The sequence below is a fragment of the Tupaia chinensis genome, unplaced genomic scaffold (assembly GCF_000334495.1).
Source record: "Tupaia chinensis unplaced genomic scaffold, TupChi_1.0 Scaffold000235_1, whole genome shotgun sequence".
Taxonomy (NCBI): Eukaryota; Metazoa; Chordata; class Mammalia; order Scandentia; family Tupaiidae; genus Tupaia; species Tupaia belangeri.
In genome coordinates this window covers 4143750-4167496 of record NW_006159713.1, presented here as the reverse complement: position 1 = coordinate 4167496, position 23747 = coordinate 4143750, and the positions used below count along the sequence as shown (strand labels likewise).

Below are 23747 nucleotides of genomic sequence, written 5' to 3'. Positions count from 1 at the left end.
TATGAAAAGTCCATGGGCTAATCTTTTTTCAAAGCACTGTTAAAATGAATCACTGGCTTAAATCAGCACGCGTAAGCAGGGTGCAACTTGCTAAATCAAGTCCCCTGCAGGGCGCATCTTCCAAGGCTTTCTAAAGCTCAGCTGAAGGCAGCACTCCAGGATGACCAGACTCGGGCAGAGAACAGCCCTGATGACCCTCAGGGTACATCTTAGATGGAATATGGAAAGCCACCAATAAACAGATGGTTCCATTATCTACAGACCAGTTCTTTCCCAAAAGGAAAGGTAACAATTATTTTATCAACTGGGGGTGGCGGGGGTGACCACATACCATTAAACTGTGTGAATAAGATGTGACAGATTCCTCCCTAGGAGCAAAAGCTCCTCAGGAGACCCTCTAGGGATCTTGACATCCTCCTGGGAAAGAACGGGCTTCAGGAACAGTGATCAAGCCAGCAGAGCAGGCCACTCCCCAGTGTCTTGTGGCCCAGGTGGCCCAATTAGGAACACACACCTGTCCTCACCCCTCTCTAGCATAGCCCACTGATGGGAGAAACAAAACCAAGAACACACAACAATTGCTGCTCAGGGACCTAATACCCACAGTGCTGGTGCCACACAGAGTGGACTCTGTTCTCTGGATAGAAAGTGACCCTTGAGCTCCCCCAGTCAACAGCCTTCAAGAGTGGGGAAAGTAAGGGGGACGCAAAGTGGTGACTAGAGCAGGGGAACGAGGAGCTGAAAAGTCCTTGGTAAGAGGGGTGTGCTCGAGCAAAGCAGTCACCTCTCAGTGGAGCCGCTACTGTGGGGTGAAGCGAGGCTTAACCTCTTCCTCACACTTGAGCCAAGGTACCTACAACCTCCCTTCTGAAGGTTTTCTAGGTCTATGTTTTTATCTGTACTGGAACTTTAACAGAACAGCCAACTAACTAATCCTGGAATCAGAGCAGATGATCTGGGGGATGGTGTTGGACCACCTGGACTCCCAGGCATACCCAGGAAGACAGAAGACATGGAGTGCTTGACAATCTTATACATGAACCTTCAATCCCTAAGGCTGAGGCTGCCTTTCACTTGGGATAATGAACCGTGACTCTGCCATATGAAGTATTATATCTAAATAAAAGTAACTCCCAAAGGCTGTTTCCTTGCTCATTTTGGGCATATTTTTAATCATTTAAGGTCAATTTAATAAAATCACAGGTGCCTACATTGCCTCTCATTCTCTGGCCTGAGTATTAGTAAAGACATTTCTTCCCAATACATATAAAAAAAACTTTAAACAAAACTTCAAAGAGAAAAAAAAAATAATGTTGAAAAGAAATACAAATCAAAGAAATTTATTGGTGTTGACAAAAATACATGATATTAAAAAAAAGCAAACAAACAAACAAAAACAGAACAAAACACAAGAGACACAGAACCAGGACCCCCACCCCATGGGCTTGTGTGCCTGGTGTGCTGACAGCGTGCAGCCCCAGAAGCCCCTGAGCATGGCCCTTAATTCATGAGGACCTCCATCTGCACCAGCCTGGCATTAGTGTCCCCAGACGTCCGGTACGGTATCATTCCAGCAAAGGTAATCAGCGCTCGGGCTTGACTTCGGAGTTGCTGAGGGGAAAAGGAAGAGAAGAACACTGGTTAACTCTCAAGTCGAGCTGCAGTGCTGAGAACCGCCACCACGTCTTTCATCTCTCGCTGGAGGCCAGGGACGGATCCCTGGTGAGCGAGCGTCTTACTCTCCGTAGTCATTTGCCTCCAGCGTGGTACAGTTAGCAAAACGTGCCCAGTGGGGTTCTAGCTCCGTGCAGTGTCAAAGCCCTTCCACCAAGCAAAAGGCAGATGGGTTTGCTAGCAAACTGCCTTGCCGCTACTAGCTTCCTGCACAGCCCCGAGCTTCAGAACTGCCTGCTCCAGTTTTCTGAGTCATCCCCCGCCCCTCCTGACTAGTTTTTGTCCATCTGTTTCCTCAGGGCTCTGAGCTCCCAGGGCCCCTATGGAGCCTCGGCAACTCCAAAAGCAGGCTGTGACAGTGTGGACTCTCAATCCAGCTCTTCCCCGCTCCTCCCCTCTCCCTTCCTTTCACTTCTTCTCCCTTCCTGACAATTGTGCTTGGCCCTCTTTTCCCTGACAACAAGATTTATGGATTATGGAATTACTGGATTGTTCCAGGAAGGAAAAAGATGGTCCTAAAATTTAAACCCAGTAACAGAAAAGATAACTTTCACCCTGGTTTCCAAGTGATAAATCACTGAATTAGAAATAAAGAAACAGCTTCAGATGATTGCTACAGAAGCAAGATTTTGGGGGTCTGGGGCTTCAGGGTGTCCCATACTGAGGAACAGTCATCCATCAGTATCCAAGGGAAATTGGTTCCAGAACCCCCTGTGGATTCCAAAACCTGAAAATGCACAAGCTACTTATGTAAAATGACATATTTGCATATAACCTATGCACATCCTCCCATATACTTCAAATCATTTCAAAATTACTTTTAAATAGTCTTAGCATCAGATGTAAGTAAAAGTAAAAATATACAGATAATGGGACCAGCAGATAGTGTAACGGTTATGTCTCTGGACTACCACATGGCCAACACGGTTCGAGTTCTGGATCTGGGGGCTTCAAACTCACACCGGGTGTGTGTGCGTACATGCCTAAATTTTCGAGAGGAGAATGGAGGGGAAGGGATTGCAGCATGGCCATCCCCTTTCTGTCTCTCTCTCTCTCCCCAGCAAGTGCATGTGCCTATAGCAAAAATCTAAAAAAACAAAAACAAAAATGTATATATGTGTGTGTGTGTGTGTGTGTGTATGTATACACACACTTCTTTGACATCTCTCCTGTAGGGAGTCACCTCTTCCCCCAACTCGTTACAACTGAAGCGGCATGGCAGCATCTGAGGTTACTTAAATCTGTGGACCGTGGATGGGGGTGAGGGGCAACCGTGTGTTGGAAGCGTATGCCGGCAAGACAGGAAACTACATCTGGACTATAAAGGGGAGTCTACAAACACACTTTCAGACCAGTAACAAGACACTTAAGGAAAACTGAAGCATCATTTAAAAGGCTTATTTAAGGACATTCCAGAAGAAAATTGAAAAGCAAACACTTTTAACCAAGTGTTTGTCCTTATGAATGTCCAACAGAAAGAAAGCTCGTTTTATAACGAGTATAACCATGATATATTCTTTGAAAGTGCGTGGGCTTTCCAGGCATGATTTGGTTACCTTCACTCAACTCTGGGGCTATCAGGCAGCTCTTTACTTTCAACCATGAACCCACTTCTAGCGCAGGTGGTGTTTATAGCTAAGTCCCAGGGTTCTAGCTCCCTGGACTCTGCCTAAACCATGTGCTGAAGGCCCCGAAACACAAGGCCTCAGGCCTGGCCTTTTCACCAACCTATGTTGACGGAGCCACAAAAGCAGTGCTTCCCAATTCCAGGCCTCAGTTTCCTCAGCCATAAAATGGGAATAACGTGGCCCTCATTACTCTTTAAGGCCACTGTGAGCTCTGATCAGAGCAGAAACAGGGTGTACATCAAATTAATGTGTTGATCGAAATTAAAGTCTGGTTTTGATGAAAGTGTTTGCTGATGAGTTGAGACTTACAAAATAACCTTTGTTTTAAGATGAGCAAGAAATTCTTGAGGAATCAACTATAAATTAGCACTCTGTTTGATTTGCAAAAGGTGATAGTTGCAGACCTAGCACATCCTTTTTTAGCTCGAGAGGAGCGGCAGTCCTGTCAGTGTCTGAGTTCCTCTGGGAGCTGCCTGACACAGATTTATCCAGCTTCCAGGTAGGAAGGGAAAAGAGTAGCTTTTGGGGGTCACAAAGCCTTGTCAGAGTGCAGTGGGTTCCAGACCAGCAAAACGGTTCTCGGCACTGTTTCTTGAACGCTGGAATCTTACTGAGTCACGGTCCTCGATGACTCGCTGGGGCCTGGATGCTGAGGATGGACTTGTCCCCTTAAGCCTCTTAAACTGCGTGAATAAGATGTTCATGGTGGCGAGAAGCACTTCTGAGAGGTTGTGTCTGATCTACACAGAGAGAAACATGGAGTAAGTAAGAAGAACCAAGCCCCCAGGTCGACCCGGGGGTGGGGAGGAGTGGGGCTGCTCCCAGCAGGACCGGTTGCCCACACTTCCCACAGTGGTCAGGTGGAGAGTTACATGGTCACCAAAATGGAGCTGATGGTACTAAAATGTCGGTGTGAGAAGGCCATGCTGCTCGGAAGTTGGGTGGACATGCCCCCTGCTCCTGACGCATCTCTCCAGAGCAGAGGCTGCAAGTCAAAATAGGCTGATGACCTCCGGCTGGCAGTGACTAACACACAGAGTCTGGACAAGAATATCAGCCGGTAAGGGTGCACGCACTAGTGCTCCACAGGCCTCACCACACTCCGTTTCACAACCACCAGGCTATCTGCACTGGTGCCATGTGGCCTTGCCCAAGCCCTGGGCATGTCCACAAGGGCAGGCCCTGGTGCACTACTTCAGCCCATGATGTGATAAAAGATGCATCCAGGGGGACCAGCAGTTAGCGTAATGGCTATGTCGCTGGACTCCCACATGGTCGACCGCGGTTCGCGTCCTGGACCCGGTGGCTTAAAACTCACACTGGGCGCGTGTGCGTGCGTGCCCAAGATCCCGAGAGGAGAACGGAGGAGAAGGGATTGTGGTGTGGCCATCCCCCCTGGGGGTGATTTTTCGCTTTCTGTCTCTCTGTCTGGCGAGTGCACGTGCCCTATACCAAAAAAAAAAAAAAAAATTTGCATCAAGGGGCGAGTAACAGAAGGCCAGGCGTGGAAGCCACAGCAGGCATGAGGGCAGGTCGGCAGGTAGCAAGCCCTTCTGTGCTCAATGTACCACCAGAGCCTACGCCAGCCCTCATGTGCTGAGGCTGGCCTTCTTCCACTCAAGCACAAACATGCTCTTATAAAAGGCATTTGCTTATTGGGAACAATGGTCAACTGAAATGCCACTGAGTGACATCCTAGAACCAGACAGCCAGGCTTGAGTGTCAGTGATTCGAGAGAAGTCTAACCCAGATTTGCACACGGGAAAAAGTAGGGGAGTTCTGTAGCACTGCCCTGATCAGTGAAGGCAGGATCTCTGGGCGTAGAACGCCTGGCATGAAGATTTTTTTTCAAGTTCTCCCAATGATTCCATTGTGTAGCCCATCTGAGCACTCCTGGGCTAGAGAGTGGCAACATGCTACACCCTACAGAGAGACTGGCCCTCAGGTTCGAGGGGCAATACCTTAGTCTACATTAACCGCCCTTGTCTATGGACAAAACAATGCAGGCCAGGGAGGGCGGCCATGAATCATGATGTGCGTCTCACGCACCCAGTGGAACTACTCAACCATCAAAGTTAAGCACTGAAACACCTTCTGGTACAATGGACAATAAAAGAGTTAAATCAGCCTCACAGATCAACCAGAACTCTCTCCTACAAACATGGCAATCACAGAAAAAACAAGGTATGAGACATGGGATCCATCTTAGAAAATTCGGTCTGGATGGCACCATAACCAGAGTCCTCAAAGTCACCAGCTATATAAACACAAACACCTTTTGGTAGAAGTAGTAAAAAAGGAATTACACAACTTAGGGAGTACTCACTTCATCACTGAAATTTCTGAAGGCAGCCACTCTCTCTTCCACACTTTCCTGATTCAGGGGCACCAGCTTCAAGCGGTCAATTATCTGTTTAAAACAAACCACCACCAGCCCCATATGACACAGCCATTGTCATTATTTCATCTTCCTAAACACACAGTCAGCATATATAACATGTTCAAAAAGGGCTTCTTAATAGAAAATGCTATTCCCCTCGTACAAAGGCTTTGATTCTAACCTGCTGACTAACTTGATTCTTATCCTCATTTTCTGACACAATTTTAAAATTCAGAGATTTCAAATTACTTTGAAAAACCTCTCAAAGTTTTAAGATTAAAGGGGAAAGCAACAGAAAAAAAAAAAAAGAAAAGAAAAAAAAGCAGGACAGAAGTCCCCTTTATGTGCCCAGGATCACACTTGTCCTTCTTCATTTAACAGGCGCATTAGTGACATTCCCTTTGTTTCGAATGCATCCATGAAGTGTGCTGAATATTCAAGGGCAGACACGAACCTGCACTTCAAACACCCCTCCTGAAACTTACATCAAAGGCTCTGTCAATATGACCATTGTGGTACTCGTCAAAAAAGGTGATCAAATCCAACAGAAGGTAAAACGTGGAATCCACGAATTTATTTGCACTTATTCCCTGAGCCCTATACCTGAAAGACAGAAGGGCTGTGTTATACATTTCTGTGTAATCCTTGACTGTAGGAGAGCATTTTAAAAGCATCTAAACCTCTTAAACTCTGAGTGGGAAGAACCAAGGAATGGAAAATAGTGTTTATTTTGAAATGGGCAAGCACTGGTGGTAGACTTGGTCTAGACCCACCTATAAATATTTTGAATAAAGCATTGTTCTCCAGTCTCAACATCCCAAGAAGGGTGGGAGGCCCTGAAAGACACACAGTCCAGCAGCCACGGCTGGGGATTGTAAGCTAAGTGAAAATAACTCACTTTCCAAAGAAAGTTCTTTTGTGTTACCCCAGGAAAGCATCCCAAACCTGGTTTTCTCTGGGTTATTCTATTAGGAGTATCTGTGAAGGTGTAAAAAATACCATCCTTTGCCTCAGTCTGGGAGTTAAACTGGTTGGATAACTCAGGTTAACTCACGGGGAAGGAAAGTAGATTCTGATCCATTTGGCCATGGCAGCTCTAAGACTTCCTCCATGCACCCATTACTTAGTTTCTGAATGCCTTTGAAATGGCTTTAAAAAGCCCACATGAGCACAAGTAGAAGTAAACCTAATGTGCATGATTAAAATGTCGAGATACAATTTGACACCCTCCTTTCTGGCAAAAACGCTAGAAGCCTGACAGTGCTGGTTATGGGGTGAGGTCACAGAACTGGCAGCCTGGGGAGGCAGTACAGCCCCTTTGGAAACTGTTTGCTGGCACTTCAATGAAGCTGAACATATATCCGGGTGGCACGTGTGGCCTGGCACTGGCCCTGGCACCCTCAGGGTCCCAGGAGCAGCTCCCAGCTGTACCGTTCAGCGATGGAGAGGGCCATGTTCTTCAGCCTCTCCTTGTTGGACTGTGGCGCACTGATCTGGGGCACGACGGGGCTCAGCAGTTTGTTCATCAGCTCCAGCACCTTGTCAGCATTCTGCACGTGTTTTTAAAAGTAAAGAAACAAGTCAGTAAAAGGAAAACTGACCAAAACCAAAGAGGGAACTTCCTGGGGTAAAAGATGGCATGTTCCATTATCTTAATCTGAGTGGTGGCTACATAAATGTATATAACTTTGAAAATTTACCGCATTGTACACTTACTATCCTTATGTATTTCTATATCTTTTTTAAAAAAAGAATTGTTTTTTATATTTAACTTTATTTATTTAAATTTGACCATAGATGGCCGGGGGCGTGGAGAGTGAAAAACGAAGCCGCCAGGTCTGGGACTTGAACCACAGTCGGCCATGTGGGAGTCCAGCACCCTTAGCCACTACTCCCCTTGCCAGCCCCTGTATTTTTATATCTTAATTATGCTCTAATCAATACATGTTTTTTTTTTTAAACCCATGAATTATAAACCCCTCCTTGCGTACTTTCCTCAGTTGATAAAAGGAGAGAATGCAATCTTTTCTATGTCATGCAATCATCCGCAGTCATACCCTCACATAGAGAAGTATTTTCTAGTTCTCCCAGAACACCCCAGCCGTGGCATTATTTTCTCACACTCAGTATTTGCCGGCGTCCTGTGGCTGCCCACGGGATAAGCACCGAGGCATTTTCCCCAGCAGCTTCTCCACTGAACTGCGATGGATGCTTATTTTGCTGCCTACAGAGACACCGTTCAATGCCTGTAAGACCTCCTCTCAGTGTGTTGTTCCCGCCTGGCTAGAAGTATTTCACAGGCAGAAATCATTCTGTAAAATGGGATTTACCCTGACTGGACAATTAACTGCCCCAGTGCTAGGAGAAAATGCCTCAGCAGCGAGAGGGCTACGACAGTGTCAAAATGTTTGTGCATTTAATGCCAAAAGGCCAACACATCTTGTTCGTGCAGGAGGAGGAAAAGAGCACATTTTACCTTGGCAAGGTCATAAAGCTTTGCGGCTTCTTCAAACAGTCCTTTATTTTCTGCCACGGAAGCAACTTTGTTGATAATAGGCTTTGTGTCACTAGTAAACTTATCTATGACTCCAGGCTGACAAGACAAATTATGGAGGGTGAGGAAGAGAGAGACGGGTGCACAGAGCAATTATTTTAAACACAGAGAAGCAACTGGGATCCAAAAACCTACTTTTAACCGAAAAATATTTGCCCTAGGCAACGCATTTTATCAGCTAGACTCTGGCTTTCTTAAAGACATAAAGTCCTATTAAAACTATGAAAGAGACCGAGGAAACCACACACAAAGAGGTAGACTTGCTAGAAGCACAGAGGAGTCAGCAACGAGACATCTGTGTTTCCAATTTTCCAGAATGACCCAGAGTAGGTGAAATTATCAGTGACTTTAAAATTGCTCATGAGTAGGAATGAGGAAAGAAAATCAGGAGACTTAGAGGAAACTACTACAAGATTTTGGATTTGCTTGCTAAGATAGATGGCAAAGGAAGCTTGGTGCTGAAAATAACATATGGCAAGTGGTGTCAGGACATTGAAAAAAACCACCACGATCAAAAACCAAGCGTTCATAAGACGAGAGGGGCCACGGGAGTCCAGGGAGAGTGAAAGCAGACTGTCTGAGGTCTCTGGCCATTCTGGCTCCTGGGGCCAGACCAAGCCGGGATGACCTGGCCTGCCACTCTGGAGGCAGCCCAGGAGATCAATAAAGAATGTGGGCTCTGAAGTCAGCAGGACTAGGTTCGAATTCCCCTTCTTACTAACTGTGTGATCTTTAAGAACATAGATACCCTGTCTCCACTTGCTTGTAAAGTAGATAGCAATGGTTCCTGCTTTGTTGGGTTACTGTGGCAATGAAATGAGAAACGGCATGCAAAGGCTCAGCGCAGTGCCTGCAACTGTCGTAGCTCAGTAACACGGGCTACTCCAGGACTTCCCAGCCTCGTCTCAGCTGGATGGTACAGGCCATGTGCGCTCATCTCGAGATCACCAAGCCAAGCCATCCATTTTTACAAGTCAAAAGAGTCACTCAGGGGGCACGTGATTTTCTTAAGGCTACATAGAAAGCTGGGGTCAGGACTGGTCCCTGGAAATAGGATCCATGCCCAGCTGCTACAATGACCACTAGCCATGATGGATCTTAGTGGAGCAACTAAGGCTCCTGGAAACAGCAGCATTTCCAGGGCTGGTACAGAGCTCTGAGCCCTCCAACACTATGTTTTAAGAAAGGTTAAGTGCATTTCTAATTTCTCCATCTGGGGAGTAGGGCAGTAATCAATTTCTTCTGCTCACATATTTTCTGAGCAAAGCTTTGGAAACTGTTTGCTGGCACTTCAATGAAGCTGAACATATATCCGGGTGGCACGTGTGGCCTGGCACTGGCCCTGGCACCCTCAGGGTCCCAGGAGCAGCTCCCAGCTGTACCGTTCAGCGATGGAGAGGGCCATGTTCTTCAGCCTCTCCTTGTTGCACTGTGGCGCACTGATCTGGGGCACGACGGGGCTCAGCAGTTTGTTCATCAGCTCCAGCACCTTGTCAGCATTCTGCACGTGTTTTTAAAAGTAAAGAAACAAGTCAGTAAAAGGAAAACTGACCAAAACCAAAGAGGGAACTTCCTGGGGTAAAAGATGGCATGTTCCATTATCTTAATCTGAGTGGTGGCTACATAAATGTATATAACTTTGAAAATTTACCGCATTGTACACTTACTATCCTTATGTATTTCTATATCTTTTTTAAAAAAAGAATTGTTTTTTATATTTAACTTTATTTATTTAAATTTGACCATAGATGGCCGGGGGCGTGGAGAGTGAAAAACGAAGCCGCCAGGTCTGGGACTTGAACCACAGTCGGCCATGTGGGAGTCCAGCACCCTTAGCCACTACTCCCCTTGCCAGCCCCTGTATTTTTATATCTTAATTATGCTCTAATCAATACATGTTTTTTTTTTTAAACCCATGAATTATAAACCCCTCCTTGCGTACTTTCCTCAGTTGATAAAAGGAGAGAATGCAATCTTTTCTATGTCATGCAATCATCCGCAGTCATACCCTCACATAGAGAAGTATTTTCTAGTTCTCCCAGAACACCCCAGCCGTGGCATTATTTTCTCACACTCAGTATTTGCCGGCGTCCTGTGGCTGCCCACGGGATAAGCACCGAGGCATTTTCCCCAGCAGCTTCTCCACTGAACTGCGATGGATGCTTATTTTGCTGCCTACAGAGACACCGTTCAATGCCTGTAAGACCTCCTCTCAGTGTGTTGTTCCCGCCTGGCTAGAAGTATTTCACAGGCAGAAATCATTCTGTAAAATGGGATTTACCCTGACTGGACAATTAACTGCCCCAGTGCTAGGAGAAAATGCCTCAGCAGCGAGAGGGCTACGACAGTGTCAAAATGTTTGTGCATTTAATGCCAAAAGGCCAACACATCTTGTTCGTGCAGGAGGAGGAAAAGAGCACATTTTACCTTGGCAAGGTCATAAAGCTTTGCGGCTTCTTCAAACAGTCCTTTATTTTCTGCCACGGAAGCAACTTTGTTGATAATAGGCTTTGTGTCACTAGTAAACTTATCTATGACTCCAGGCTGACAAGACAAATTATGGAGGGTGAGGAAGAGAGAGACGGGTGCACAGAGCAATTATTTTAAACACAGAGAAGCAACTGGGATCCAAAAACCTACTTTTAACCGAAAAATATTTGCCCTAGGCAACGCATTTTATCAGCTAGACTCTGGCTTTCTTAAAGACATAAAGTCCTATTAAAACTATGAAAGAGACCGAGGAAACCACACACAAAGAGGTAGACTTGCTAGAAGCACAGAGGAGTCAGCAACGAGACATCTGTGTTTCCAATTTTCCAGAATGACCCAGAGTAGGTGAAATTATCAGTGACTTTAAAATTGCTCATGAGTAGGAATGAGGAAAGAAAATCAGGAGACTTAGAGGAAACTACTACAAGATTTTGGATTTGCTTGCTAAGATAGATGGCAAAGGAAGCTTGGTGCTGAAAATAACATATGGCAAGTGGTGTCAGGACATTGAAAAAAACCACCACGATCAAAAACCAAGCGTTCATAAGACGAGAGGGGCCACGGGAGTCCAGGGAGAGTGAAAGCAGACTGTCTGAGGTCTCTGGCCATTCTGGCTCCTGGGGCCAGACCAAGCCGGGATGACCTGGCCTGCCACTCTGGAGGCAGCCCAGGAGATCAATAAAGAATGTGGGCTCTGAAGTCAGCAGGACTAGGTTCGAATTCCCCTTCTTACTAACTGTGTGATCTTTAAGAACATAGATACCCTGTCTCCACTTGCTTGTAAAGTAGATAGCAATGGTTCCTGCTTTGTTGGGTTACTGTGGCAATGAAATGAGAAACGGCATGCAAAGGCTCAGCGCAGTGCCTGCAACTGTCGTAGCTCAGTAACACGGGCTACTCCAGGACTTCCCAGCCTCGTCTCAGCTGGATGGTACAGGCCATGTGCGCTCATCTCGAGATCACCAAGCCAAGCCATCCATTTTTACAAGTCAAAAGAGTCACTCAGGGGGCACGTGATTTTCTTAAGGCTACATAGAAAGCTGGGGTCAGGACTGGTCCCTGGAAATAGGATCCATGCCCAGCTGCTACAATGACCACTAGCCATGATGGATCTTAGTGGAGCAACTAAGGCTCCTGGAAACAGCAGCATTTCCAGGGCTGGTACAGAGCTCTGAGCCCTCCAACACTATGTTTTAAGAAAGGTTAAGTGCATTTCTAATTTCTCCATCTGGGGAGTAGGGCAGTAATCAATTTCTTCTGCTCACATATTTTCTGAGCAAAGTGTCAGAGATAGTGTTTCAGCTCAAAAAATGGCAGGCGTGAACAGATGAATATTCTGAACAGAATAAAAAAGCTACCGAACGCCAATTTACATATGTTAAGGAAGGATATAAATGCATATAAAATCAAGGTCATCATCTGGTCCTGTGATTTTTATTCTGTTTTATTCTGTTTGCTTTTAAACTACGCAACTCTGTTCAGACTTGCATCTTTTAATACCCTGCATCCCAAAATGTAGCTGGATTCTGTACACATTTTTAAGTCCCTAAATGTAAACTAGTGTTTTTCTGGGGATACATTTAACCCACCTTTCTACTGCCATCATTCTCCAGTTTCCCAAGAATCATATCGAACTGTGGAGGAAAACAAAAGTTTACTCAGTTTACTAGTCTGGATGCAAACATAATCCACAACTCTTCCACGACAAAAGAAGAGAAGAAATGCGGAAGATAGGAAAAATATTAAACTAGCAACCGGTGAGACTCAAGTCAGTGTTTTCACTGTTAGAGATCAGAAAACTCAGACACTTGCCTAGGCCACATTCCCTATGACATACAGAGGTAAACCCCCAGTACTGCATTAGCACGACAGGGACACGACAGCGGGCAGCAGAAAGGGACACTGACGTACCTCTCGACTCTCTATCACAAGCTCACTCACGCAGCGCAGGAACATGTTCTCTCCTTGACTGTCCTTCTCATCCCTGTCAGGGGACAAACGCACCTCAGTTTCGGGTATGGACTCAGGGCTTTCTTAGCTATTCTCAGACTGGCAGAAATCACAGCTAGCTGAAGAAAGTGGCCAAAAGCGAATTTTACCTGAGGAAGTAAAAGTACTGGAGGGCCTCCCTTGGGTCTGTGGACTCAAACTTCCGGGTGTAGAGCATGAGTAGCCGCACAAAGTTCAGTCGTCGCATGCAAGGAGAGTCACCAGGCTCGTGGCTGACTGTAACATGTGGGCAGAATGGTCACAACCCACCGCTCCTCTGACACATGCAACCCAGGGACGGCTGGAAGCTGAATCCATAAACCCGGCAGTGTCTACTCTTCCAGCCCAGCCAGTGTGTGGCAATGTAAGCTTTGGCCAGTCCCCCTTAACACTCCACCCTCATCTTCTCTGCATGTAGAGCAGAGAAAATGGCATTCCATAGTAAGAGAGCAGCATACTGGTCATTGAAAAAAACGATGGTGGCATGTGCTCTGGGGAAATTCTGCTGTACTAATAAAGAACCCACAGCTATTTGCCCACACTGACTTTGTCTCTCTCCTGACTCCCCCATCCCATGCAGATAGCATAAGATAACTCCATAAGATGGAAACCAGGGATTCCGGTGGCAGGAAAGCCAGAGCCCTGATGGGAACCACGCTCATGACCCCAGGAGCTGCTTCTCCTGCACTATCTCCAGGAACTCGGACTGAATGGCCACAAGCTGAGCCCTTTGCATAGCATTTTACATATCTGACACCCCAGGGAATGCTCACAGGAGAAAAATGAAAGAGCCCTAACACTGCTCAGCTGACAGGCTCTGCTGTCTATGATGCTCCAGGGTGACTGGAACCACCTGCCCAGATCCTTACTGGTGAGGTTCTGCGTCACCGCAACAAGACAGGGCGTGTGTGAGCTCACCCCACTGTCAGCCAGGCACGAATACTCACGGAGCTGAGCACTCTGCCCTGAGGATTTTAAAAGCAGCTTCAGCTCAAACAGCACCAGGGCCACATGGACAGCATGGCACCGCAGCCGCTCCATGCGGAAGAGGAAGGCGATGGCAGCTTCGAACTGCGCCGTCAGGAACAGTACTTGGAAGTAGAGGAAGGGCTGCTGGTTCACCGTAAAGTGGGACTCGCCTGGGGGGCACAGGAGGGAATACTGACTCAGAAGGCAGCTGCATGCCAGCACCCCCAACCCCCAGGCCCGTGTTCCTACAGGACGTGTGGGAGGAAGAAAGCACCAGCATGAGCCTGAACTATCCAAGGGGGCAGAGCACAGCGCCACCATGTGCAACGTGACCTGGTTCCTCCTCCTCCTCCAGACCTCACAACACAACTGCACGCAGGGTTGTGGTCAAGAGCCCAAACCGCGTGCAGTAGGTGGGGCAGAATCAGAGTTAAGAACCTTAAAGAGAGAGCCAAAGGGCTATCTCTCCTACCTTCCTAAGAGTCACTAAGGAGAGAAATGAGTATTTCAGAGATGCTTCAGCTCATGCACATTCAGAGAAATCTTAATTAAACAACTGCTAGCCACTAGTTGCAATCTTTTCCCAGAAATTTTAAACGATGAAGGGGGAAAAGGAAGAAAGGATGTTTCTCTTTCCTTTGTGCTCAGAGTCACTGGCATGATTTACTAGGAAGCAACAGGTAAGTTGTCTTTCTCTCTCTTTCTGAGCAAGTATCTACCAAGCAGTTCAAGAAATTAGAGAAAACAGGGCCAGCCCGTGGTGTGGTGGTTAAGGCAGCTGGAGCTGACATGGCTGACTGTGCAGTTTGAGTCCTGGACCCAGCAGCTTGAGAAACACACCAGGTGTGTGCACGCCAAGACCCGGAAAGGAGGGAGAGATGGAGAAGGGATGTGGCCTGGCCATTCTCAATGAGAAATGCTTTCTTACTCCCCCACCGGTCCCCTACCTTCTGGCATGCGCACACGCTCTCTGGCAAAAATTTTCTTAAAATAATAAATCATAGAAAATGCTTATTATATCAGTCAAATATAATCCTCTGAATTTGTTACGTTTTGTCTTGAGGATCCAGAGGGATTTTGAAAGACAGTTCAGAGATGAAAGTTGTTTCCCCAAGGCAAAGTAGGTAACTGCCTTTAGTGACAGGGAAGAGAAGGTGGCTGTGTCCAGGATCTTACCATAGTCTTCCAACAACTGTTTCTGGAACTGTGACAGAGTGAGTCTGTCTTGTGGGGAGCTGGTGCCGTCGTCATCAAAACACACTTGGTTCAACTAAATCCCCAAGAGAAACACACGCATTGGTATAAACTAGGTCCTGAGCCACGTGGTGCAGAGCTAAGCCTGCTCAGCGGCCGCTTTCGAAGCTGTGGGCTGGAGGCTGCGGCAAAGCTCCGGTTATTAGCTGGGAATTACACGATTAAAGAGTGAGACCAGGAGACAGGAAATCCACGGGCTCTGATCACTTAGCTGGCATCCTACAGTAATGTAGGTAATGCGGGTAAAAATCTGTGTGGAGAACATGAGCAGAGGGAAGGGGGGAAAGCCCTGCTTGGGCAAGGGAAGCACAGCTTGCCTTCAGCCACAAGTAGTCCTCGGTTTTGTCCGCCACTTCGCTCTGGTTGTCAGTGACATCGCACCTGCCAATGATGCAGTACACGGCCCGCTTGTAGGGGTCTGTGTTGTTCCTGAGGGCCCTGCGGTAATGCAGCCGGAGCTTATTTTCTGTAGCAGGGGATAACCTACAGATATAAAGGGACAGGCAGATAGACTCACTTAGTGGAGATCCTCAAGGGCATCTAGAAGCACTCCAGATCCCAGTTATGAAGCCTCCCTTCAACCAGGGTAAAGACACGGTCTGCTCTACCTGCTGGGCAGTAGGACTTTACCAGATCTGTGACCACCAGCACCCACATCTCTCGGCCCACCGGCTCTGCTGGTCGCTGAGGCATTCAGGGACAGTCAGGGATGCTGGGGAAGGAGGATCTCACTCTACCCCCTAGCAGCCTTCAAGCCATGACAAACAGAAATGAGTCCTTAGCTCCCACTCTGGCTGCCATATTCCTTTATTCATGTAGGATCACCTCCCCCCAAAACATTGACATTCAAATCCTTCCCTTGGGGTCTCCTTCTGGGAGAACCCTAAAGCGTAACCCAACTTTACACTTTAACGTGAACAAGACAGGAGCTTGCAGTTTGAGACATGGTGTTATTAACACTGCCAAGAAAAATATCTCAAGTTTTTCACAGGAACAAGTGGAGTAATCAACCTTATTTCTTCTCATTTCTTTATATATATATATATATATATAAACCAGTGAAATTACATTAACAAAATCTAGAGGAAAACAAATGTTTAGTAGTTCTTAATCCAAGAAAACATTTTGTTAAAAAAAACTTAGTGAATTAATTCAATGATTGTATTTCAAGATTACAAACTTCAAATTCTAGCCTTTGAGCTATGAAATCAATGATAACATATTTCACAATGGGTTGGCCAGAAAAGTACTACATTAGCAAGTGAAGTGTAACAGGGAAAAAAATCTCGTTTTTTTTCCATTCATTCATTCATTCATTCATTTGGAGAGGTTTTTGCTATCGGGCATGTGTGTTCACCAGAAAGACAGAAACAGAAAGCGAGAAACCACCCCCCAGGGGGGATGGCCATGCCGCAATCCCTTCTCCATTCTCCTCTTGGGATTTTGGGCATCCAGCCCGAGTTTGAAGCCACCAGGTCTGAGACTCAAACTGCGGCTGACTATGTGGGAGTCCAGCAATGTAACCATTACACCATCTGCTGGTCCCAAAAAAGTCCCATTGTATGAAGTACTCTTGATGTGCTTGGCTTTATACAGTAAGTGAAGTCACACTCCCAAACACAGATGCATGTGTAGCTACATGTCAGTGTCAGACTGCGGTTCTCTTAGTGGTTTCAATTGTTATTCCCAACAGACCCCGATTTGCTTTCGAAATGTTCTTTTCTCCCACGCACAAACTTATTTTGAGCCACGTGCAGGAAGAAGAGAACAATGACAGTGGAGGCCACCTCTCTGACTACGTGGCCTCCCTTGCTGTGCCACCTTGCTCACTGTACCTTCTGTCCTTGCTGCTCATGTACTCCTGGAACCAGGTTTTAAACTCTCCAAGCTGGTGCTGGGCTCGATTAACCACCTGTGAAGCTGCATGCAGGTCTCCACAACGCATGCAGTAATAAATTAATGCCCACACAGGATGGCCTTCCACCTCTCCATCCTAAAAGAGGAAAGACAGATGCTCACAAAGACAGACAGAAGCTAACTGAGACACCCAGCTCTCCCCTATCTCATTTAATCTTTACAACACCACCATGAGGTAAAAGCCATTAACAGTTTCCTCCTCCTCCCCGTTGTTCCAGAAGGAAACTGAAGTATGGGGAGGTTAGATCATGTAGTTTGTCCAAGATAAGTTGAGAAGTAGCAGTGTGACTCTAGAGCCTTTCGTCTAAAGGGCTACATACCTCATCTGACCCAGAGCCAGCCCTGCAGTTTCTCCATGAATCCTGTGGCCTGCAGTAACTGGGTGAAGTGTTCTATGGTAACTCACAGACATGTGCATCTCCAACCCTCACTAAACAAAGGCTAGAGGCATCACTAGCCAATCAGAGACTATCATTATTATCTTCAAGTTTAGAAGATCTTACCTACTCATTATTAACTAATCTTTCATTTATCGCTCATTCACTTACTGAGTATCTTGTGTCAGATGCTGCCAGGCACCAGGGATCTCGAGGCAGTTCTGCTCCCACTCTCCCAGTGCTACAGCTCATCTGTCCTAAATTTGGGGTTCCCTTGTCTACACAGCAGACCTGTGCTAACCCTTCTCTCTCCACTTTTGCCCAACTCCTCCAGAGAAGCAGCCCTAAGACCTCCTTTCTTGCCCCCTCTGGCAGGACTAACACCTAGATCCAAATGTTGTGCTTGCCCACATAAACTCCTTTGAGCTGTGTCAGTCCAAAGTGCTTACCTGGCACTCAAGGCCTTCACCAGCTAGCCTCAAGCTTGCCACACCCGACTGCACACTCCATGCTCCAGATACTCTTCCCTACTCTGTGCATTTGCTCAGGCTGTTCTCTCCTCTTGACATACCCTCTTCCAAGATCTCAGGTTGTTCTTTAAAAGCAAGTGTGAACTTCGCCTCCTTTAAGAAGCTCCTCTGTAACCCTCCAGGCCTTAGGACAAAGCTCATTTAGCACTTTGCAAGATCACTCCCCAACTAAACGGTGAGCTGAGAAGATGGGCCACATCCTAGAAACCATATCCAACCCCATTCTTCCAGCTGGCTTAGCCGGAAATCACAGAAGTCATCCCTGGCTCTGCCTCTCACACCCATAGCCAAGTCTTCAGCAAGTTCTATCATCTTGACTTTCAAAATGTCCCCAGAACCCAATGACAGCTCCCTCCCTCCTGCACTGTTTGCCACCCATGGCTAAGCAACCACCATCACTCACCTGGACTCCTCCACTATAGGTCTCCTAAGAGCTCTCTTAGCTTTGATCCTTACTCACCTCTGTCTTCTCCATTTAGCAGTGTCCACACACAGCCTCATTTGAACTGGAATTGTCTATTTGGGAGCAACTGTTCTGGTGTGTAACTGATCACACAGAGAAAGTTGCTAGTACCTGAAGTCCAGGCAAGGGGGCTGGAAGTTTAATGTTCAGGAAACTTCGAACCAACTGGTAAGTCCCAGGCACCCCACCCAGCTGGGCCTGATGCAGGTTTCCGAAGACAGTCACAAGGGTGTAATTCTTATAACTAGAAAAAATGTAAAGGAAGAATGAGGGAGACTGGAAATAGATCACACGCATTTATGTCTGTATCACGACATTAGACTGACTCCACAGGGCAGGGCCTGGACTTCAAGCCTAACACAGAAGAGGGTACAATATACATGTAATGAAGCAAACCACATCATTCACTCAGTGGGCAGTGGTCACTGTAAAAATTTCTCATCACGGCAGAGAGTCAAAGAATCGCTGGAAGAACACAACTGTGGACTTCAAATGCATCATGAGTTGATAATGCAGAATTATTATTCCAGTTTTACAGTCGAACACTCAAGTGGGTTCTTTTACAACTTTACTTTGAAAAACTTCAAACCCATGAAAAGTTAAGAATAATTCAGTGAATGTCCATATGCCCTTTACCTATATTTACCAACTGTTAACACATGCATGCATGTTTTCTCTATCTTTCACACACACACACACAAATGCACACATGATTTTGGGGGGAACATCTGAAAATATCCTATAGAAATTAGGGGTTCCCCCCATGTGGCTCCTAAGAATTAGGCCACCATCCTACCTAACCTCAATACATTATGACACCAAGAAATTTAACACCGATATACTATTATTAGCTAAAATATAACCCATATTCAAGTTTCTTAATAAAGTCATTTACAGCTTTCTTTTTTAATCCAGGACTTAATCAAGGAAATAAATGGTATTTAGTTGTCATGCCACTTTCATTTCCCTTAATGTAGGGTAAGTCTATGACCTTCTCTCTCTCATGTCATTGACTGTTTTTTTAAAGAATCCAGGCCAGCTGTCTAGTAGAACGTCCCACAAGCTGAGTTATTTCCTTCTGATTCAAGTTCAAATGCTCTGCCAAAAACCCACACAGCGAACCTGGTACTTCTACCGAGTCCCACAAGAAGGCAGGTGATTACTGGAAACGAGAGATTTGATTCACTTGGTTAAAAGATGCTGTCCACGGGAACCAGCAGTTAGTGTATGGCTATGTCGCTGGACTCCCACGTAGTCGACCGCGGTTCGTGTCCTGGACCCGGTGGCTTAAAACTCACGCTGGGCGCGTGTGCGTGCGTGCCCAAGATCCCGAGAGGAGAATGGAGGAGAAGGGATTGCGGCGTGACCATCCCCGCTGGGGGGTGATTTCTCGCTTTCTGTCTCTATGTCTCTCTCTGTCTGTCTGGCGAGCGCACGCGCCCTACAGTGAAAATCTCTTAAAAAAAAAAAAAAAAGATGCTGTCCACAAGATTCCTTCATTCGAATTTAGTATTCTTCCTTTAGTAACTATTAACTAATCTATGGAGTAATTCTCAGAGGTAATGTGAACAGAATGTCTGTCAACAATCTTTAACCCAGTGACGTTAGTCAAGTGACCCACGGACGGTCCTTGCTGAACCAGTGATTACACTGGTGGTTGCGAAATGAGGATTTTCTATCATTCCCTCTTACTTGCTAGCATGCTTCTTAAGGTCTTCTTCAGTGGTTATCATGATTAGATGGTCCAAATTATAGATACCCAAATATGCCATTAATATACTCAGGAACTTTCTAAATATGTTCCTGTCCAAAATAAAACAGATTGCTTCAAAGAGTCAGATGTTCCATATAGGTAAGAATGTTCAACACCAGATTAAGTACGATAACAGAGAGAGTGAATGAAAGAGTGAGAAAAACCATCTAAAATGCCAATAGAATATAGATTTAATGAAAATTTATTGTTATAAAAAATTGATATTGACAAAAAATTAAAAGCCAAATTATATAAATACTACTGAATCACTGTTGTGTTAAAAAAAATAAGATTAAACAAAAAAAGGAAAGAAATATAACATGGTTAATAGGAACTTCTGTATATGAAGTATAGGGGACTTTGCTTTTTTCCTTTGGTCTCTTCCTAAGTTCCGACAATAAACGTGTATCACTTTTATAATAAAAAATAAATGTAAAGGGACCAACAGATGGCATAATGGCTATGTCGCTGGACTCTCATGTAGTCGACCACAGTTTGAGCCCCGGACCCAGTGACTTAAACTCACATCGGGCACCTGTGTGTGGGTGCCCAAGATCCCAAGAGGAGAATGGAGGAGAAGGGATCGTGGATGGCCATCCCCCTGAGGGGTGATTTCTCACTTTCTGTCTCTCTGTCTCTATCTTTCTGGCAAGTGCACATGCCCTATAGCAAAAACGCTCTCCAAAAAATTAACTAATTAATTAATTTTAAAAAATCTTGCCAGAGAATATGTGCCAGAGAGAAAGAGAGAAGGAAAGTAAGAAAGCACCCCCCATTGGGCATAGTCATGCAGGGATCCCTTCTCCTCTATTTCTTCCTCCTTTAGTGGTTTTTGGATAGGCATGCACACACACCCAGCATGTTTTTCAAGCTACCAGGTTTGAACTCAAACCACGCAGTCGGCCATGAGGAATCCAAAACATTTAACCATCAGGCCGCAGGCTGGCATAAAAAATAAAATTTAATTCAACAAATATAAAGAGTATATAAATATGAAGTATTTAAAACTAGAGATTGGATATGCTTGTAGCAGCCAGGACAGACACCCACTAAGGTCTCTTCCAGCTTCAATCAAGCCAATTCATGAATTGGAAAGGGCCTAAGTTGAAGAAGAAACCTAAACTCCAGAAGGGCTACTAGACAGAGCCACCCTCAAATCCTGGCATCCGATAGGGAAGAGAGAGACCAATCCTGTGTTTTCTCAGTGTTTCAGCCTTACACTTGAACACTTATTTGGAACCAGGATTACGTTGTCATCTGGAGCATTATAGCACTTGAAATATTTTATGTACACTGCCAGTAGATTTGTATCAGCAAAAATACTTGTAAAGCTGAGTATAATTATTCTAAAATACCCCTCCTGTCAAGAGGTGACAATGGGGCTGGCTGTGGTGCAGTGGTAATGTACTGCTCAGGAGAAGCTCGATACCACACGGCTAGCGACCTTGGCTCAAATTGCTGGCCCTCCCCATGAAGCCTGAACCATCATGGACAGATACATGAGTGCCCAAGATCCAACGGGCTGGAGGACTGGGGGTGGGGGGGATAGTGGCATGACCAGAACCTGGGAGGGTGCTCCTCTCTCCCTCCCTCCCTTATAGATGTGCTCTCTCAAGAGAAAAGAAAAAAAATTTTTTTTTAAGTTAACAATGAATCTTTAAAAAGGATGCCATCAGAGAGAGATGCTACTGAAATGGACAGGAAAATAAGGTTACACCAACTGTAAACAGGAAACTGCCAAAGAGCTTTAAGTGGTATTACAGGAATTAAAGGAGTAAGATCATTTTTTAAAACTAAAAGTACTCATGAGTAATCATATACTTACATCAATTAAAAAAAAAACTTTCTGAAGCTTTTTATGAAATATATAGACATTCTAATTCATATTTTGCTAAATTATAAGAAATAAATACTACTACATACATTAGGTTCTTTATGGCCAAGGATCAGTAAAACCCAAAAACTACAAAAATTTAGCCAAAGTCTGATGAATTATTTTATAAGCCATTTACGTCCATGCTAGCGAAATAAAAATCCACTTGGAATTCCAGGTTTTTCTTAGCAAGGGGATGGAAACTAGGGCGTATAATATGTCTGACGGTATTTATTTCCTGGAGCTATTGTACCATTAACACAGTACTTGGTAGAGAAAGCTACTCCCTGCTGTACTGAGTCTGAATGCTTCGGCTGATCCAAGGCAATCTCCTGACTTCCTAATGAAGCATTATTTTGTTGACAAAGGGTGAGCACACTGCAAGTCTGCTGGCAGCTGCAGAGGCTCAGTGACAGAGGGCCGTGATTCAGAAAGTGGATTCAACTTGGCTTTCTCTTCTTGGGCCAGCAAGGAGAGGCCCAGCACCCTGTCCCTGAAATAAAGAGACTCTGTCGAACGTTTGTGACAAGCCCTGCTGGCCGATTCAGAGTTGGAAGGAGGGTCCGCAGGGAGTGCTGAATGGCACAGACCCTCCTAATGAAGGGGACAACAGTCAGGGTCCAAGGGCACCACCACAGACCCTTCAGCGACCAATTTGGATTAGTGAGGGGTGGCAGAGAATCTCGAGCACCAATCACAGGCATTAGCAGCTGAGAAGGACCCTGACTCACAGCAATTAACCCAGAAGAGCTAGAAGGGAAATAAGGTTAAAGGGGTCTTCTGAAGGCTTGAAGGTGTTAATACTGGAGTCAAAATTAAAATTCTGATTAAAAAAAAAAAAAAATACAAGAGCCTGAGGCGTAATGGCTGAATCACATCAGGAAACAGGATCTGACCTAAAAATTCTCATCTCTCCATACTGAGGGACGATGAGTAAAGAAAGAAAAAAAGAAGCCCAACCTCTCTTTCAGGGCTCTCGCTCACAACATTTTGCATGTGTGATTTTATGCCACTGCAGGAACAGCCCTGGGAGAGAAGTAGTTCTGGAAATGGGATTACGCCTCTCAGCCTTGTTCTGTCTGGTTTAAATTATGCTGGCGCTCTTAGCCTGAGGACTACTTAGGACCCGAGAAGCAGGCAACTCCCAGAAAGTGGTCACACTCCACACGCAGTTGTGGCCTTACCTCTGCTCCAGGTAACCCAGGGCCTGCCTGACAAACTCCATGCGCACTTCCACGCTGCTGCGGCTCTTCAGGGCATCTGTCGCCGGTGCTAACATCACGTTTGTCATTTGCTTCACCATGGTCCACATGTCAGAAATGCTCTATGCAAAAATAAGACTGCATGTGACCATGCTGCTGGGCTGGAGAAATCAGTGGCTCCCCGTGGCACCCTGACCTCAAAGGCACACGGGATGAGAAGGGGATGAGATTAATGTCTTCTGTCTGAGGCCCCCAGGCTTAAGCGCAGTATAGAAGATACACCCCTGCCCTGCCAGACTCTGGAACTCCATGCACCAGTGGCTACCCCCTACCCCTGCTCTGAATTGGTTTTCAGATCAATTACTATTCCAGGTCTGACATACCACCTACGTAATTAAAATTACATAAAAGTGCCAAGAACACTGACTCTCGGTAGGTTATTCCTTAAGAGAGAGTGAATACATTTATAATTGTCCAAAGCTCTAGGAGTTTAAACTCAAAGAGCTGTATTTCAGTCTTTACAAGGTTATTTGAGTTTCTTAAGGCTTAGAATACGAGCTTAACCTAAATAATACAGGTTTTGTCCTCCCAAAGACTCGCCAGGGGCCACTGCTCTGAGTCCATTTTGTGAGCGTCACAGCCTCCCATTTTCCTTCCCACTCACTCCCCTCAAAAGACGCCTCCCAGGAAGAGC

General features: G+C 45.7%; 1 protein-coding gene across 1 annotated transcript in view; it reads right to left on the bottom strand.

The window, feature by feature from the left end:
- Positions 1–1324: 1324 nt before the first annotated feature.
- The window catches only part of NUP93 (nucleoporin 93), a 118998-nt gene continuing 96575 nt past the window's right edge, over positions 1325–23747 (bottom strand). The window contains exons 8-22 of the mRNA XM_006148401.2: positions 23036–23175; positions 18337–18469; positions 16774–16931; positions 15256–15421; positions 14861–14954; positions 13663–13854; positions 12826–12952; positions 12638–12710; positions 12316–12360; positions 10664–10780; positions 7114–7232; positions 6168–6285; positions 5629–5712; positions 3914–4042; positions 1325–1611 (exon numbers count right to left, since the gene is read on the bottom strand). Of these exons, the coding sequence (XP_006148463.1) occupies positions 1501–1611; positions 3914–4042; positions 5629–5712; positions 6168–6285; positions 7114–7232; positions 10664–10780; positions 12316–12360; positions 12638–12710; positions 12826–12952; positions 13663–13854; positions 14861–14954; positions 15256–15421; positions 16774–16931; positions 18337–18469; positions 23036–23175 (1806 nt within the window). The 3' untranslated portion in view covers positions 1325–1500. The remainder of the gene's footprint in view (positions 1612–3913; positions 4043–5628; positions 5713–6167; positions 6286–7113; positions 7233–10663; positions 10781–12315; positions 12361–12637; positions 12711–12825; positions 12953–13662; positions 13855–14860; positions 14955–15255; positions 15422–16773; positions 16932–18336; positions 18470–23035; positions 23176–23747) is intronic.